The sequence below is a fragment of the Mytilus trossulus genome, chromosome 11 (genome assembly GCF_036588685.1).
Source record: "Mytilus trossulus isolate FHL-02 chromosome 11, PNRI_Mtr1.1.1.hap1, whole genome shotgun sequence".
In the NCBI taxonomy this organism is placed as follows: Eukaryota; Metazoa; Mollusca; class Bivalvia; order Mytilida; family Mytilidae; genus Mytilus; species Mytilus trossulus.
Window position 1 is genome coordinate 57,997,043 of NC_086383.1, and position 19,874 is coordinate 58,016,916.

Here is a 19,874-nt window from a genome sequence, read left to right on the forward strand (position 1 = left end):
GTGTATTTCTTATATATGATACTTGGAGCCTTTTAACTATTAAAAGTACAAAAAATATAAATTAATGAAAAAAAATCCATGTTACACTAATCAGTAGTACAGGCCAAAGAAGAAAAAATCAACACTTTGCATGTGCAACTTTTGGTTCCATATATAGGAGAGAATTAATAAAAGTATCATGACGTCGCAATAATCTGAAAAACTTCAAAATTTGAACAGAGTCTGGTTTTCTTATATCTGGTTGCTATGTACAAATCTGTAATATTTGCATTAAATATACCAAACTGATGCTTTAAAATTAATGTACACATGCCATACAATATTTTTCAGAATTGTTTTAGTCCATTCACTAACACATTTCTATGCGAAAACCTCACTATATTATATGTTTGTCCCTTTAAGGGTGCAATCAACAGTTTTTTCCTATGACGTCATATTTTGAGGGACCATCTATAATTGACCCTTAGTGGTGTTAATGTTAATGAAGATACTTGTATAAAACTAGATATCATTAGAATCAGAATTTTCTCTAGTTTATGATGAAATAAAAATAAATTGTGCTTTTAATAGTACCAAAAAGTTTTATCCAGAGAAAATGGGAAAAACATTGCCTAATCTATGCATAAAAAACATGAAATCAGGCCATGTGCACACCCATGCAGACATGATACATGCACATTTTTCATATTCAAAACTGTATGAATTTCATAGGTTTTTACCTGGTCTTTCTAAAAATTTACGCTTCAGGCTACGTTCGCCTGCTCCGAAAAGAGCTACATTGGGTGCAAATAAGTTTTGCACTTTTCACTGCCAAAAAAACAGGATGTTTACAGTTTGTCTCCCCTTAAAACATGTGTATTTAATCTAATTTTTAAAAATTATTTTAATCATACAACCTGTTTTAATTGAAGCTAATTAACTTATTTTTACAATCAAATATAAAAAACATGATACTTTTTTACCAATTATGTTGATAAAAAGGGACTTCCCTCCAAGTCTATTTTTAGTTGGGGAATAACCCCTAGTTTTTTATACGAAACTGTTTATAGCACCCTACAGTGGTTGCACTACTTAGACCACTCAGTCGCTGAGGTCTGAATTTGACCTCAACCCCCACAAAACATTACTACAGTGTTGTGTCTTAAATTGCTTGATATCAAATAACAAAACTATTAAAGGCAAAGAAAGCTAATCAGAATATTAAATGCAAGACAATCTAAATAGTTATCAAAGTTTATAACTTAATAGGCCAGACACACGTTTCGTCTACATAAGACTCAGCAGTGACGCTCAGATCAAATAGTTATAAAGCCAAACAAGTACAAAGTTGAAGAGCATTGTGGACCCAAAATTCCATCTAAAAAGTTGTGCCAAATACAGACAGAGAGATATGATTAAATAGCAACTGTGTACATAAATATATATTTATAAGTTTTTAAAACTCTTGTGCATACTCATGAGGGGGCATTGTCATTTTTTTTATAAACAGAAATTTAGTATTCATCTAGTTCCTCCGACAATCTAATTGTTAAAAGCAGACCACAGTGTAACATATGTCTTCATTCTTTTAAAAGTTGTAAAACTTTTTTTGCATACCCACGAGGGGTCAATGTCATCATTATTATAAACAGAAATCTTGTTTTGATTTAATTCCTGTATTCTGTAGGTGGTATTATATAAGTGTTCTCAACATGTTTTTGTACATATATAAGCACTATAAAATCTGCAATTCACTGCACTTGAGATGATATTTCGTGCATTAAAACGATTTTACAACACTTGAACAAACAATCCTCCACTCTTGGTTTAGAGATTTATTACATCATCCCATTGTTATAAAGCAATTACATATTAAACATTTCACAAAGTTCAAATTGAAATTTAAAACTCAATATTAAAACATAACCGATTTTTGAAAAGTTAAACATTTTCATACTTTTTTTTATCTGCATATTATGATATCAAAGTTTTATATATGGAAATATCTAAGCATCAAATTTAGATATATACAGCTAGAAACTTTAACAATAACGGAACATTTAAGTGCCAGTCTTTGTAAGATTTAGAAGAATTTCAAAACATGGTAATAAAAAAAAACTTGCCAACCCAATCGTCCCAATTTGAAGTTACCCTTAAATTTTGAGTTTGAAAGTGTTTAGTATTGGGTCTTTTTTTTCTGTGTCTGATAATTCCAGAAATATCTAAGATAACTCAATTGTGATTAAAGTGATAGCAAATTACAGAGTTATATACTCTTTAATGTGAAACTTTAAGCCTTAAACTTAGAGAACTAAAATTCATCCATCAAAAGCAGATCTCCAACAAGCATGCTCGAAAGCTAGAGCTTTATATAGGTTTGATTAAATATCAAAATAGTTATCATTGAATCATAGGTACTGACTGTTCTGTTGCTTATTATATATACATTTATACTGGTATATCATTTATATCAACTTAAATTTTAACTAAAATTTAATCTTTCATAGATCTTCGTAATAATAATACAATTCTGTGACAGGGCAAATCTTTAACATTCGTTTCAATTATTTTGGTATCATATTCCATTTTAAATACTCGTAATTATCCTATACTATTATTAGTCCATAGATAAACAGGTAGCTGGGTAAACGTATATCCACGTCCATTCAGATACAAAAATAGTCTCAATAAGTTGCAAATAAATTTCGTGTGTAATAAATCATGCCTGAATTCTTTTTTATTAAACTACTGGTATACTCCCTGGTAATAAAGTGCATCACTGTGCAGCATTTTTGAACTTATGACCAATTTTAGGTATTTAACTCTCGTATGAATTTCTAAGTTCAAATTTCAATACTTTTGAACTGAAAATGAAAATTAACATTGATCTGTAATAAATATAAGGTTTATCTTTTAGTTTAGAGGTTCCAAATTGTGTATGACCTTCATTTAATTGGTATACCAACAGTGCAAGGTAGCCAGGGTCAATAAAAAATACTTTGCCATCCTATAGCTAACCTTTGTGTTATACTAGCAACTTACATTTGTTCCACCTAACAGAATTTAGATAAGGCGGAAATTTTATTATTGAACACATAAAATGTCAGCTATGAGGATTGCATTATAAGTTACCATGGTAACACACATTGTGTGTTGAAGCCATAGTAAGGACTACTATTCTCATTTCAAGGAATGTTTCAATGTTGCTTTAATATCAGAAAACCGAAAATCAAGACGATCCATAGCACTAAATAATGGTCTTTGTATATGTACTAACAAATACCAGACTGAGGCTGAGGTCCTTTTGCAGGATGTCTGTTAGAGGGGTTATTCTTGACGAATTTCAGTCTCTGACATTCAATTAGTATGACGTCCATGATCACTGTACTAGTATACATATTTTTTAGGGGCCAGCTGAAGGACACCTTAGGGTGCGGGAATTCTCGCTACACTGAAGACCCATTAGTGGCCTCTGGCTGTTGTCTGCTCTATGGTCAGGTTGTTGTCGCTTTGACACCGCAGTCTGCACCAAAAACTTTTTCAACTACTAGTCCGAAGACCAATATTCTGACAATTTTCTTATTGGGCCAAACAAAGTTTTGGGGGGGGGGGGGGGGGTGGGGGGGGGGTAGATGAACATCTCCAACCACTGTGACTTAATAAAATTAACAATAACACTTTTTCTGCACTAGATGTGCATTTCGACATGGTATGTCACCAGAGCTACTCTGATTGACAAATGTTATGGGCATCTATAAATATTCAAATAAACAATAGTAAAAGGATGATGTTGCTGTGAAGATTGTGATGACAATATTGTTGGTGTACTTACGAATTCAGGAATACTTTGAGTAATACCGAGTGGAACAATGAATGGAAGATGAAGTGCTTTCAGTGGTTTGGCTTGTGATTCTGTTTTGGAACGATCTTTCATTCTTCGTATCCTAAAAAAAAAAATCCAAATGAAAATGAACAAAAATATTATTATTATATAAAACTGGAGGCTTCAGAAAGTTGGAAGTTCAAAATACTTCAAAAATCAGGACTGTTTTACCCTCTTTGGTTGTTGTCTCTTTGACACATTCCCTGTTTGCATCTAAATTTTATTGAACAATATTTACAAAAAAATTAACATGACTCCTTTGGGGACGGGAGTTTCTCGCTGCGTTTAAGACTGATTGGTGGACTTTGGCTGTTGTCTGCTCTATGGTTGCGTTGTTGTCTCTATGACACATTCCCCATTTCCATTCTCAATTTTATGAAGTGAAAATACACAATTTTATCTGACAACTAAAATAAATTATCTTTTTATTACTAATTATGTTGATCACACACTGCTTCACTAATAGAAAGAAATAATAATTTGAAAAATATAATAATAATGAAAAAACATAATGCATGAAAAATTCAAAAAAATAAAAAACGAAACATCAACTTTGGACTCTAAAGAATCTGACTGCTAAACTTAAAAGGCACAAGTCAATCCACTGCAGTTAGTTTCAAAAGCCAAAAAGTTATTTATGGAAGATGTTTATTAAAAACTGTGCAGACATATTTCAGTAAAGTCTGCATGTAATAGTCTAAAATAAAAAAGAAGCATCGATTAATTAAATGCAACATGCTATTTATCATTGGCCTGAAATTACTGCACATTGTATTTAAATAGCTAAACCACATCAACATCTGAATTGTTGCCTAGCAACAGCATTTTACCTCCACTGAATTATAGACATGCATTTTTTATTTTGTTCCATAAAATTTTATGCCAAACAGGTTTGTAATTTCTTTCTTGCAGTAAGTCTGTTATTAAGTTTTATATTAATGAAAAGAACATGCAGTCCCTTCAGGATAAATTAGCTTCCCTGTCCAGTGGCAAATCCAGGGGGGGGGGGGGGGGGAGTTCTGAAGGTTGGAACCCCCCATTTTTTTGGGCCGAACAATGTATTTGAAAGGGAGCATATAGTTAGCACCCCCTCCCCCCCCCCCTTTAATCTGGGTTGGAAACCCCCCTTTTTAAAATGGCTGGATCTGCGACTGCTGTCTGAGACATTACAGATGAACTTTCAAAATTATATGTCAAAAAATGTAATATACTCATTTTGTTATTACATTTTTAAGTTAAATTAAATTATTAAACTCCAAACACTTATTTTAGTAAATTAGTTAATGTTATACAAATCAAACAAAAAGAACACACAATTCAACAGTTATGTATTAATTTTTCAAGACGAAAGTAGATATTTGATAACTTGACCATTTAGACATTCTAAACAAACTATACCGGGTTTTTTCTCGGTCCAAGGTTGTTCTGATGTAACTGATGCCATCAGGGAATGTTATCCCTGGCCTAATGAATGAATAAATAAACAGATATATAATACAAAACAATTGTGCATCATCATCGACAGGAGTCAATGCAAGTTGTACTATTCAATTCCATGAATGAATTGCAGTTTTGTTAATTAGCAATCAAATTTTATATTAATTATTTAACTCAGCCAACTGAATTTCAATCTGCTATCAACTTTGAGTTGGAAATATTACATACATTTTTAAAAAACAGAAACTGAAAAATAAACAATAGATATAAATATAATAATCTCAATTTAAAGAAGAATGTTTCTGAGGACACTGATGCCCTGCTCAAACTGGGGGTCTCATTGAGGGGTTCTGATCCCGGATCCCGCTTACTGTTTTATCAGATACCAGTAACCCACTTACACTATGTATGTAAGCAATTCTCATTTTTTTTGTAAAAATTTCCCGTGTCCCGCTAGATTTCATTTCCTGTTTTCACGGCATAATAACTTGACTTTCATGTGTCACGCTTACAAAAAATCTGCAATCCCATGTCACGCTTAGACCCCAATGAGACACCAAACTTCTGTTCCAATTTTTTCCAAAATAAAAGGCATAACTGCATGAACAGTCAAGTGTAACACCTAATGCCCTTAGTTGACTACAGGGGGGACAATAGACAAGTTAACAACTGAAGGGTAAAAAAATAAATAAAGGGTTTAAATCAAGGCAAACATCAATATCATGGGAATGTTATATCACAGCAGCTATTAATGGCCTTGGCACTGGAGCTGATGAGAGTGTTTACCTGAGGCGAGAAGTCATGGGTTCAAACCCTGGCTGGGAGAAAACAAAAGACTGTAAAATTGTCTTGTATAAGTTGCTTCTCCACTCAGCACATACTGTAAACCAACTTATTTTTGCAGATACTTTATTTCACGTTTTACCCTTTCTTGACCACTTCACAGCTATTTAACTTCGCGATTTTCTGATTTACTTGATGCAGTTTACAAAGAAAAAATCCAAGATTTACATATTCGCATAATTTTTCAACTCGCGAAAGTCGCAAAAATAAATCGCTCGCTAAAATAAGTTGGTTAACAGTAGCATTAAGGAGTTAAGAGAAGTCCAGGGAGGCTTGGAGTCAGAGTAATGTGCTTTGATAGGGTGACATGTCTTTCTGTAGACTGTTACCTTTTGTCTTATTAGCAGGTAAAATCTACACTTCTATCATGTCTATTTTTATGAGTCTGCTGTTGTATTAGGATTATTTCTGTATGTTTAAAACTACTGCTGAATTCTTATGCAAAAATATGAGAAATAAATTGTTTTCAAAATTTGATAGTTCAATTATCCCATTTGTTTATGAGTGGGTTCAGGTAGTCAAATATTCTGTATAAACACAGTTTATAATCATCAATAAAATTTGGAAAAAAATCCATGGATTATATGAAAGTTTACATATTTACCTTTCGATATTTATTAAGATGTCAATCCATAAAATAAGAATCTACGATAGATCTTGACTTATCGCAAGAGAAATTTACATTGACGACACAGTAACATTAAAATCATAATTTATCACAACACTATATCAATGCACTGGAATCTTTTCAATGATATTTAATTTATCCTGCCACAACACAATTAAACTGTATGGATTTTCCTCTTATCACATTGAAAAAATAAATGTGTAATTTAGACGAAATATTTATATCGTTACAAGACACCATGAAAATTTAACCAAGATTTTACTCCATCAGTTCTACTTGTAAAATCACCTATTTAAAAGCTAGCATTAAAATATGTATTGAAATTTATTTTTAATTTTTTCATACTTTATACTTTTTTAAATACTAATCATAAGATTCAAATTTCCATTCAAAATTTTTGATCCATCTATTTTTAAACGGAAATTTAAAAAATATAAAACTTATTCATTTTCATTATAATAATTTGGTTTTAATAAATCTGGCGCCAAATGTAAAACTCAATTTATATTAATAATTACAAAATTAAATTAACAGATTATGGTTTAATTCAACAACAATAGTTTCATTATTGGTAGCCTTTGGCTGCCTTCTGCTCTTTCAGTTGTTGTCTCTTTGACACATTCCCCGCTTCAATTTTCAATTTTATCTTTAACAGTTTTTAATTGACTTCATTTGAGTTCAGTCTTCTATAATAATCAGTGAGGTCGAAACAAATAAATATTAAAGTGATCAATCTAAAAAGTCTTTTAATTCTCCCATTTATTCAACTTTAAAAACTCCTAATACAGAGTTCGCGTAATCTTTTTTCCCCTGGTGGTCCTTGAGGAAAACCTGCAGGTCCTCACTATTAATTCTATTGAAAAATACTAAAATTATGTCAGTCTAATATGCCATATTTTGGTGGTAAAATCCTGAGGACCACCACTTTTTGTGAAATCTAGAACAGGTTTGATGGCCCTTGAAAGGAACCAGTAACAGTTCTGATTTTAAGTAGAATTAATTACTGTAGGATATGATGTGTAAGTGACATACATACAAGACACTTAAAAAAACAATTGTTTTAAATATGAAACCAATAAAGCTGAAGTCCATAGAAAATTACAGGCTTTTTATTAAGAGAGAGAATGGCTCAATTGACCAAACATTGATTTACAACCTTAATCAAATTACATGGATTGTATCTAAACTTATGGGCTCTATAAACAACATCACAGTTAAACTTAGGATGTGATATCCTGCTTGTAATACGTGTTTAGATTCAGAGAACAAGATTTGAAAAGTAAACAATGCATGATGTAAGACATCACAATTCAAGAACAAATAATGCCAAGGGAGGTCAATAAATTATAGCTCCTATGACTAGGTGAGCTTATAAATTAGCGAGACATATACACATAACAATTCAGGTCACACGACAAAAGTATTTCATATATAAATGTCATGAATGTATAAGACTTAAAAAAATAACAATAAAAATTGAAACAAAGCATCAGGTTTTTTTTCCATATTGTATATTTTTATCTTCATGTTTATGTCTCTAAACAGTGACTATTGGGATTTTTATAATGACTATTGCTCAATGTTCAAGTATTGTTGTTGTTGTTTGTACTTATAATTAGATTGGGTTTTCCCCATTTTTGAAGGCCATACCACCACCTATGCTTGCTAACATGCATGTCATTTTGACTCTGTTGGATAGTCGTCTCATTGGCAGTCATACCATATATCTATATCTTCTTATTTTTATATTACATTCAATATATCTCGTTCATAAACGAAACTCTTGAACTTCACCTAGCCTATTTCATGGTCTATTTTTTTGAAAGGACATCATTTATATTACCGATTTAATAATGCGTAGAGAATATCGTCAAATCTCCTGATCAATGAACGAGGCTATAAAACAGCTTAGATTTATCTCTTTTTATGGCAAAATTGATTGAATTTAGATTCTATTATGTCAATTTCTGTAAATAAATATTATTAATGTGTCGTTATTACCACTGAATGTGATGAATTTATGCAGTTTTTCTCCATGAACTAGGTTAATTATTTCAAATAGCCGTGATATTTGATCTCAGGATTAAATTATGCATTAAAATTCTTCCTGTTGCAGTTTAGTTGATAAGTTTTATATTCGCATTTAATATTTCAATTATGCATTTTGAAACATTTTGTAAGTTTTAAATAAAACTTGTATTGGTATATTTAAGAGTTCAAATTTTAAATAAAATGCAACTTTAAATGAATATCACAAGGCTTATGTAAGTGATATATTTATAGCAGATTGTCACCCAGAAAAAACATGGTCAAACTCGGTGAAACATATTTATTTAAGGAATGACTGTAATATTTTTTTGTCTATCAAGAAATAACATAAAAAATTTGGTGCACACTGAATAACGCGTGTAGTGGGTTATTTAACAGTGTGCACCACATTTTCTATGTTATTTCGAATAGACAGAAAAAATATTACAGTCATTTCTTATAATTTAATTCTAAATTTCATTTTAAACCGTAGAAAACCATGAAAAAACGTTGATGACATCACGGTCACATGACTAAATAATGTCTATGGGCTCATAACAAAAAAACGTCAGCCAATCAGAAGACTTGTTACATCTAACATTAAATTATTGGGGGAAACAGTCTGCTCTATCACCCCTCATGCCTCAGATATGTGTTATTTTTTTTATTTCACTCAATGCTCTGTTATTATTGTCCTTCAATATTCAAATTTCAAATAATAAACAACTATTATTTTCAAATCAGCTGTACTTAAATATATAAAAGTCATCCATATCTTATAAAATCCACAAATGACCAAGCTACTCTTTGAAGACTTATATAGAATATATCAGCACTGAGAAAGTGTAGATTTTTCCCTTGTACATGTATTAACCTATCAAAAATTGGCATTTCAACAGGAACCAGTTTCAAAGAACACTTCATATATACAGTACACCTCAAATGGATTTTTCAATTTCCATGTTCCACATGCACCTGTCAACAATTTAGGCAGAGGCTGAGAGTAAAGTGGGAAACTTCTAGATGTTCAATTGTCCTCATGCTATAAACTTAAAAGTGGCATGGCTATTTCTTTAAGTATGTTTCTAAAGACTAGCAAGTAAAACTAATCGGCATGAATAAAAAACTTATAATAGACTGTGTTCAAGATTGCTACAAAAAAAGAAAATAAGCTAGAATGAACTAGTGGAAATAACAAAATCTGCAGTGTTCTCATGCTAGAAGCATGATTTCAGATAATAGACAATGTAAGCAAAACCTTATGTGGCCCCTCAACATGTACAGTCCTTAACTGGTATTTGAATGTCAAAGGTCATGTGGCCTTTCAGTATTTTTAGTTCACTGGTATTTGAATGTCAAAAGGTCATCTAAATTCTTATTTTTGTGTATAACATTGTACTTTTTATAGCATTATAGTTTTTAACTAAGATTGTGCATTCAAAACTCTCTGCTAATAAAAAAAATCAACTAAAAAATGTGCAAAAATCTTTTTTTTTCTTCAAAATAATCAAGTCAGACAAAAATTCTCAATTTCAATATATTAAACTTTAATCTTTTGATAAAACAATATTACCCTACACAATGATTTCCTTTTATGTAAAAAAAAACCCACTTGCATTCTGAGACCCTAAGAAAACATCAAAGTGTAAATTTAAAGTTTATTTTAGTTAACCAAGCACACAGGTCCAATTATAAGTCATATACGGTCCTTTTTTAAATAGCACCAGCTTGCACAATATCAAGCCAATGGTCTTAAAACTACAGTTCTGAACTGAATCCTGCAAATTTGTATGTATAAGTTTCTTTTCCTTTTGAACTGTATTACAATTATCATGACATTATCATTTATAAATTGGTATAGGTTTTGCTCCTAGTTGAAGGAAGTACATTGACCTTATTAAAATTGTAACACATTGGTGGTTTGATCTTAAAATTGGTAAATATGTTATAGAGAGGAAAGTTTTAAGAAGTGTAGGATGATTAAATATATGACAACAAGAAATAATGCCAAGTGAGGTCAATAGCTTATTTGACCAGGTGAGCTTATATAAGTTATAAATTAGCCAGACATATCAAATACGACCTGAGTCAGGTGTTCACAACACCAAATGCAGATGTAAGCTTAGTGTAACTGACTAATTATATATATACTTCTATCGGTATTTAATTCTATAAAAAATGTGAACTAAATGTAATTATCATTGTTAAAAGCCTTTAAAAGCTGACTATATAATCTGTGTTTTTCTCTTTATTGAAGGCCATACAATGACCTACAGCTGCTTACATAAAATGATCAGAAAACAGGGAATGCGTCAAAGAAAAAACAACCCCACGGAAGAGCTGAAAACAGCCCAAGGTCACCAATGGTTTCAGCAAGAATATCCTGTCATTTGGTCACTGGTTGATAGTTGTCTCATTGGGAATAATAAAACAATTCATTATTTCTATGATATATATCTTAATTTTGAAAAAAACCTTTAAGAAACTGAGAGTATATCAGTTTCTAATAAATATCTTGTTGTTTTTTGGTGTCTTTTTTTAATTTGTGAGCTTCTTGCATGACAATCTAAAGGTGTTAGGCCTTTTCAATTGATTTTTACAGTTTGTTCTAATGTTGTGCTGTAACAACTTACACCAGTGTTCTAGGGTTATTGGATATTCATTAAACCTAACAGTGTCCCAAGCTATCAAGTCAATTCAGTCTTATTATTTTATCATATTGTACATTGTATATATATAAATACATTTTCTTAGCTAGATAATAAATCATTTCAAGACCACTAATATAAATAAGCCCTAAAATGGATCTTTTTTTATGGATATATTTTATAAACAACTTTTTATTTGTCTAAAACTGTCATCCATTTGTGTACAAAATAAAATAAAAATTAATTTATAAAATAAAATATATCTTCTACACCCTTAACCCAGGACTTACCAGGCCAGATATTGCTTAAAATTCACTTTCCCACGGATGAAAGAAAAATAACACAATTGATAAGTTTATATATATCTAGAACATTCATTCTTAAGATTAAAACACATAAAATCTCATATGTGACATTGGTTATACTCTTTCTGGGCAACCTAAAAGAGGGACAACTTTACACTACATAGATAATCTTTTCAACTATATGATGTAATCTTATTTCAGTTGTGTCTGGTATCTATAGAAAGATTTAGATAGGATGTAAATTCAAAGTGAGTTATTTCCCTTGACTACTGTGTTGGACATGTAACTTGTTAATCTTCTCATTGACAAACCAAATTAAAACATGTGGTAAGAGCCAGTGTGAGGTAATATCCTTAGATCTTTGTGATGAATAATGTAAGGCTTAAGATGGTACCTAACACTACAGGGAGATAACTCTGTAAAGTCAGCCTAACGTTTTAATTATTTTGTGTTATAAAAGGAATATTAAGCTTCTCAATGATCAAAATTGGTGTTTGTCAAACTGCTATATAACCAGTGTAATTTTTCTGACAAAAGGGTTGGTTCAAAATTATTTTTTTTTTATATTTTTGTTAAAGTGTCAAAGTAAATACTTTGACCAAATTTTATGAAAATTAAAACGAGCCAAAATAATTTTAGTGAAAGTGTTGGGTACCACCTTAAGAAATTAAAACTGTCCTCCCACATGGGAAATGACTCTTTATCAAGTTGTGTAAATGTTGTTAAGTTGATTACACCCCTACCCCTGGCATGCACACAAACCTCACTTGTCGTCATTTTAAATCTTCCAGGCAAAATGATGTATTTTGGGACTCAGGTGATACAGATACAATTAGGATGCATCCCAGGGACTCACAGGTTTCAAAAATGATGTGTCCAGCTTGATTCTATGTCTAGGACTTTATAGTATATGCTTCTTAACAAGAACCCTGGATGACAATTAAATTTGTAGTGAGTTTGTTGAGAGCATGTGTCCCTTATTGAAAGCTACTTAAGGAGGTAGACCTTGGTTAAGGGAAATAAGTCTTAAAATCATCAGTACGTTTGTGTCAACCGTTTTCAAATATATTCTAAGCTTCAATTATTTTCAATCTGTTTCATGTAAATGCTTAAAAGACATTGATGAAACTTGACTTTTACAAACGTATAACTGACTTAAAGAGTTATCTCCCTGAACCAAGGTCTACCCCCTTAAGTCTGCAGATGAAGAACAGCAATACAATCACTGTTCCCTATGCTAATGTTTTTGTTTTATTAGAAAATAAAATTCCCTACTGAAAATGATGCAAAGAAGATTTTATTATTGACCATTAACCTAGGCCTGTTACTATCACATTTTACCCATCTATTAAAACATTACAGTTATTAATTTCTGAATTTACAGTTATTTACATTTAACCAATCAGAGCGTTTCCACTGTTTTGCAACTATTCATAATGTTAATCTCATTACCTAACAAATCCCCTAATTTAGCGACTATATATATGTATATGTTTATGCAGGAACATGCATATATATTGACATACTGTTCCCAGGTTTATGTTAATTTTATTACCTAACAAATCCCCCTAATTTCACCTTACAAACAAAAGCCACCTTGTGAGATAAAAATATCTTCAAATGTTTGAATTCTGACACATTTTTCTGATAATTTAATAAACTTGACTATTTGAAGTACAATTGAAATGCCTATCTTTTCCTTCCATTTCTCCGACTCGATCACTGTTAAGTCAATATTAGTCTGAAGACCGATATAAAAACTTGTCAAAATAAACGTAATCTGAAAAATCACCATTTATTGATAAATAAATACTTTGAGAGCTTAGATAACGGGATCTTGTGGTACGATATCATATTATTAAAGCTTAACTTTTATGCTTATTTTCCACTTTTGATGGTATGCTGTAACATCTAAAATATTTACATAAAAATTAAAGTTCGTTGAAAAATAGAATTTAACACCTCCTCAATGTTTTTTTTCAACTTTCAAGTGCACATACTTGACCAAATTTTTCCTCTAACAACAAGTTTCATTCTATAAACATGTCTATGAATCAAATTTTGTCATTCTTTATTTGTTTTAGTTTTAACATTCAAACCTTGTGATATAAATAGAGAATGTGTCTGTGATAATGCATCATCTTGCATATATATAACAATTAACTCAAGATTGGTTAAAGTGACAATAACCAAAATTCCTACTTGAATGATGTTTTGTTTTATTTTAAGCATTGTGCATCAGTTCCATAACATTTGGTTGAGAAAAACTAAAGTTTGACAACAGAAATTAACTTAACGTACAGACAAGAGTAACACTTAATGCAGAGGCTTAAAAAATCACATATCTTGTGTTCATGCAATGCCTGATATTTGGAACACCCCCTTTTTTTTGGACAGTCAATGCATTTGAATGGGGACATATAGTTGGACCCCCCCCCCTTTTTTTTGTCCTGGGTTGGGAACCCCCTCCCCCCCCTTTTTTTTTGAAAATGACTGGATCCGCCTCTGAATGTTTTTCAATTTTTATGATACATTACTGAAATATTTGCCACTGTGTAGCTATCAATCACCAATGAATCTTATCTATAATAAATAACTTTCATCAGCCTTTCTTTTCAAACATAAAAACAGTAGATATATTTCTCTGGTCATAGAACGAAAGAACAGTTAAAAAGTCTTTCATCTTCTTTAAAATACTTACAACTAATTAAACTTTAAACAAATAAATCTATTTTTAGTAAAATAGTAAATCAAAGGTCTGAAAGGATGGGATATACTAATTTAAATGTAAATGATATTACTGTTTACCCATTTAAATGTATAAAAGGCCTTGTGGTATACATATATCACATTCATCAGTGTAATAAAATAAATTTCAAGGTGGAAGTTAGAATAATATAAAACCACCCTTCAATTTGAAAATGTTACCGATGAGTATCTAAGTGTCTCTCTGTATTATTTTAATATCCTTTTTCCATTATAATATGCATATTAAAATTGTTCTATGACAATTTTTCAACTTTCATGTACAATCATGAGATCTGTTTTTTCTGTTTTAACTCAGTTCTAATATGATTTTGTTACATGTCTTTACGCATAATTTTAAATATGTATCCTATTTCAATTTGTGAATTTCATTTTATTAATATTTTTAATCAGAATCTGGAAACAGATTGCTTTCATGTGAATAATTTTAAGTACCATACTCTGTATTCACTTTTTAATAAATTTAAATTTAAAATTATCTTTTATGGCTAGTAATACTTTGGGACAATATTACATGTTGAATTTTGAACAAAATTACAATTCAAAGAAAAATTATCAAAAATTAAAACAGGTTTGTGCACTCTACTTGGTGAAAATCTACCAATTTCCATTGTTTTACACATGAACTGTTGGTCACTGGACTGTGGAAATTGAGAAAAACACTGTTGTTGTATTGTTCATAATGTTTATTTATTTTCAATTAAAATAAAAATGCTCTGCAGGGCACAGCTTAATTCGGTCAAACCCTGATCAGTTTAAAGACTGGACACAACATTCAAGCTTGATACAGCACTCACTTTGGATTGTAGTTAAATATATAACATGTACAGCATATGTTTCAGACACAGGATGAATAAGGTCTAAGGATTTTAAAATTTGAATTTACCTAGTATGGTCTAATATCTGAAGTCTAAATACACTAAATACAAATCAAAGTACCCCATATATATATAGGTTTTTTTTAAATGAACAAATATTATTTTTGGCTCCCGATTTTGACCAGCTTGATAACTGGACAGAAATTCAAAGCTCTAAATTCAGTTAAATTCTGTATATTAATGAACCCCCATTGAAAATGGTCAAGAATTCAGAAAAATATCAGGTATTTGACAAGTATTGTTTGTGGCCCTTCATTCTTAATCTCAACTTTTACAAATGTAGGGCCATAACTCCAAAAAGCAAAAGCAATCCAAACCTTCCTTTTTAGGTATGGTACTTTGGTACAATTTCTGTAGACTTATACATGATATTGTCCTGAAACCAGAAAATCCCTGTTTTCTGCCCCATATTGGCCCTTAATTCATAAACGGTTTAGATCAATATACCCCAAATACCGATCCCAACCTTAATTGCTTTTGGGTACATGTATGGACTATAGAACTATGTGGTACAATTTCATAAAGATTATATATTATAAAAATAAAGAGAGTTAGACTAAATCAGAAAGAATAGGGAATAATGGCTAGAAAATATAAAGAACAGAGAAATAATTGTAATACCCTAAAAATATAAAGAATACAGAAATGAAACACCTCCATCTACATGTAGATCTTCATATAAGATGACACTGCTATTAAAAATGTTTACCTATTAATAACCGTGAAAATCAGATAATATGTATCTGCATTTTGAACCAAATTGCAATCTAAAGACTCATTGAAGAATAAACTATTACAAAAATTTATCTAATAATTACTGATTTTACTGATTTTTAACCAAAAATGTAATCTAAAGAATAAACAAAACAAGCAAAATCAATACAAAAAGCAATTTAAACTTTCCACCTTAAGTGGCTAACGGTAAATCAATATATAGATATGATAAAGATGATGATGGCCTACCTTTTCTTACGTTGTTTTGACACACGCGGATTCATTCTCTAACCCCTCGCCATACCACCTGAATCTTTTGGACTGGTCAGTTTTATTCTATTTATTCCGCTGCAAGATAAAATTGTCACTGCGTTGTAATCACTCCATTAAAGCCATGAGGCAATTATATCATTTTAAACTGTGATTTTATTTCCATTCACTGTTTCGACTACGATAATTAACTTAGTTAAGCTTACTCAAGAAAAACATTATAACAACCGAACGGTAGTTTCTGACTTAATGTACAGTAACTTTTTAAACAGGTGATTTTTCTTTTTTTTTACCTTGAATCTGAATATTGATCATAACAATCACCGAACTTTTAAGGAGGTTAATTTTTACCTGTCAGATAAACACAGAGGATGAGTTGATTTTATAACTATTTTTATTTAGGTGATAATTCTAAAATCAATACTATTAACGTCCAGACAATATGTAAACATGTAAAATCGTTTGTATGCCTCAACAAATGTCATTCAAATCAAATTGGATTATTTACATCAATGACAATTAGATTTGATTTGGTGATAAAAATTTCATAGACGTTTTGTTAATACATACATACATAGATCTGCATTTAATAATGTTAATGTTTTGTAAAGGTAAATCAAAACTTTTAAAATACATGATATAGGGTGAAATAAACAATTTTGATGGTTGATGTCATATTTTGAAGGCTCTCTATTCATTAATTTAGTGACTATAAAAGCAGTCAATTCGTCTCTACAAATACTTATAGAAAATTATAGGTATCATTGGAACCAGAATTTAAAAAAAAAAAAAATTAAATTTAAAAAAAATGTCAGAAAACATACATGTCATGCATACATACATGTATGTGTTAAAATGAAGAAAAAAAATCAGATTGTTTTAAGTTCAAAGAAACAATAATTAACTTCTACTGTATACCCAATAATAAATTTATAACATTTTAACATAAATTACACCTTATGTAAGAATCTGTGGGTTTTGATTGGTTAATAGCCAGTGTATTTTTCCCCAATTTACTTTTATCAAATGAATATCGTTAAGGATATGCCTTTTTTACCCTCTCTGCCGTGGTATTTGCCAAAAAATACTCTATCCGACTGGATGCTTGTAACGTCACGATCATCAATGCGTTTTAGTACATTTAACATTCGGTGTAATTAAACAGATATATCATGTTATTGAGGGGTATTTGCGAAAAATACCAGTCTTGAGAATGAATTTCCCTCGCCTTACGGCTTGTGAAATTTAACATTCTCTCCGACTCGACTGGTATTTTTCGCAAATACCCCTCCTTAACATGTTCAATATAATGTGGTCCTTGTAATTATAAATGTAAAATTTTTATACATTAGTTGATGATAACATTCTGCAGAATGACAATATTCTGAAAGTTCTATTCTTTTTTATTCTATGTATCAGCTGATAGACATGATTTGAGTAATAGCTAATAGGTTTATGTTTCACCATTAAATAATGCCATTAATGGCATTATGAACTAAAACTTCAAAAAGAATGTTACTCCATCATCCATGATCACATTGACTTGAGACAGCAACTGTGAACCAAGGACGTATAACTACAATGTAACATACGTCCTTGTGTGAACTGACCAAGCAATCAACACAATTTTCAAAATATTTGTTTTTTATGGGTTTTTTCCTTTTAAATAAGGAAGTTTATTCCAATCTTACTATCAGTTTCTGCATATATGGCACTATGAAAGTTTTTTCAGTTTGGCATTGAGTCTAATGAGTTTGGTCCAGTTCTGCTGGAGCGTTGCCATGAGAGAGATGCTGAATGAGAAGACTTCCGGTTCGGTTAAACGATGGAATAAAATATAAAAATGACGTAGAAAACGAACGTAATGATCCTTCAGTCGATTTGGAAGAGTGTCTGGATGCATGAGCCGGTTTACAAAATCTGAGACCAAAGCCCTACTATGAAGAGACATATGTCTCTGATAAGTCCAACAAACTCTGTTACCAGGTTATAGAAGTCCAGTATCAATCGAAATAGAGAATAAACGACAAATCATACTGAATAAAAGGCCGTGCAATAAGATAAAGAATAAAAAATAATTAGGAGCTAAAACACAAAGAATAGAGAATAGAAGGAATACAAAATACAGAATAGAAATAAATCGTAACTAATATTCTTTGCGTTTTAAAAGAAATTTTGAATTCAATTTTGCCAAACAAACCAGGCTTTACCCCTTTTTTGATTTTTTAAAAGAATAATCATAACTTGACTGCACAAGAATTCAGAGACAAATTAAGAGGTACCCACAAAAAGCTGTTTGTCTGACTCTCTAGAGAATATATATGACTAAACTGATCAAAAAGGACATCTTAGTCTATCCAATTTTTTTTTAAAGTAACCAAACTGGATTATTTTTGTATAAAGCAAAGATCGAAGATATCAGAAAGTTCTCAAAATCATTTTTCTTTGGTGGTCCTCAAAAAAAAATCTTCTGGTCCTATATATTATTTCTAATGCAAAATACCGATGTTTAAAACCTTCAGTCGGACCACCACTTTTCAAAAACTTTCAATGTAACACGGGATCTATGTGTAAGTATATACAACGTGTACAAGACGATCCTTGGACTTTTTAAATAAATCAGTTGGTTGTGTATTGATTGATACTTCTGTCTGGGAGAACAAGATTTATTTCAGTACTGTTTGCAACTAGCTTTGGACACTTTCCCAGTAGTTGCAATTACTCTTAGTTCGATGGTTTGGGTATATTGTCTTAATGTTAATTGGTCGGTTTATTTTGAGTATCTCGCATCGATCTTTTGAGTTATTCTTATCGCAGGTTGTTCTTATATTGTACAGAACTGTTAAAATGCCGTTTCCGCTTCGGGGAGGATTGAGCGCCCACAATCAAGTTGTTGTACTGTCCGTTCGTCCGTCTGTTCGTTCGTTCGTACGTCCGTCTGTCCCGCTTCAGGTTAAAGTTTTTGGTCAAGTCAAATCAACTTCAAACTAAGTACAAATGATACGATTTTTCTAATTTTAATGCAATATTATATTTTAACCCAATTTCACGGTCTAATGAACATAGGAAATGATAGTGTTAGTCTTAGAGTAAAGTTTTTGTTCAAGGTAGTTTTTGATGAAGTTGAAGTCCAATCAACTTGAAACTTATTTCACATGTTCCCTATGATATGATCATTAAAATGTCAATGCCAAATAAGATTGTTACACCAATTTCACGGTCCACTGAACACAGAAGTTGAAAGTGCGAGTGGGGCATCCTTGTACTGTGAACACATTCTTGTTTATATATATATCTCCGTACGTCTCACACTGTCATTAAATTTCGGTCTTGATTTAGTTTAAAACTTAACCATAAATACAAGGCAAAATCATATAGGAACTAGCGGTCAGAATAAAATAAACAAAAAAAAAAGATAAGTTATTGGCATATTTTAATTGAAAGGCCAAGATTTTAAAAATTTTGATGTAGTAGATAAGAGCATAAACATATCAT

At 31.0% G+C, this 19,874-nt stretch overlaps 1 protein-coding gene across 5 annotated transcripts in view; it reads right to left on the reverse strand.

Annotated features, from left to right (window-relative positions):
* LOC134691349 (dual specificity tyrosine-phosphorylation-regulated kinase 4-like) overlaps positions 1-18,191 on the reverse strand; it is a 109,385-nt gene extending 91,194 nt beyond the window's left edge. For 4 of the 5 annotated variants that reach the window (XM_063551820.1, XM_063551819.1, XM_063551822.1 and 1 more), the window contains exons 1-4: positions 18,071-18,191; positions 16,359-16,457; positions 5,261-5,326; positions 3,812-3,923 (exon numbers count right to left, since the gene is read on the reverse strand). In XM_063551820.1, coding sequence (XP_063407890.1) covers positions 3,812-3,923; positions 5,261-5,326; positions 16,359-16,393 — 213 coding nt within the window. In that variant the 5' untranslated portion in view covers positions 16,394-16,457; positions 18,071-18,191. The remainder of the gene's footprint in view (positions 1-3,811; positions 3,924-5,260; positions 5,327-16,358; positions 16,458-18,070) is intronic. The other variant, XM_063551821.1, reaches the window with a different exon arrangement.
* Positions 18,192-19,874: the final 1,683 nt, after the last annotated feature.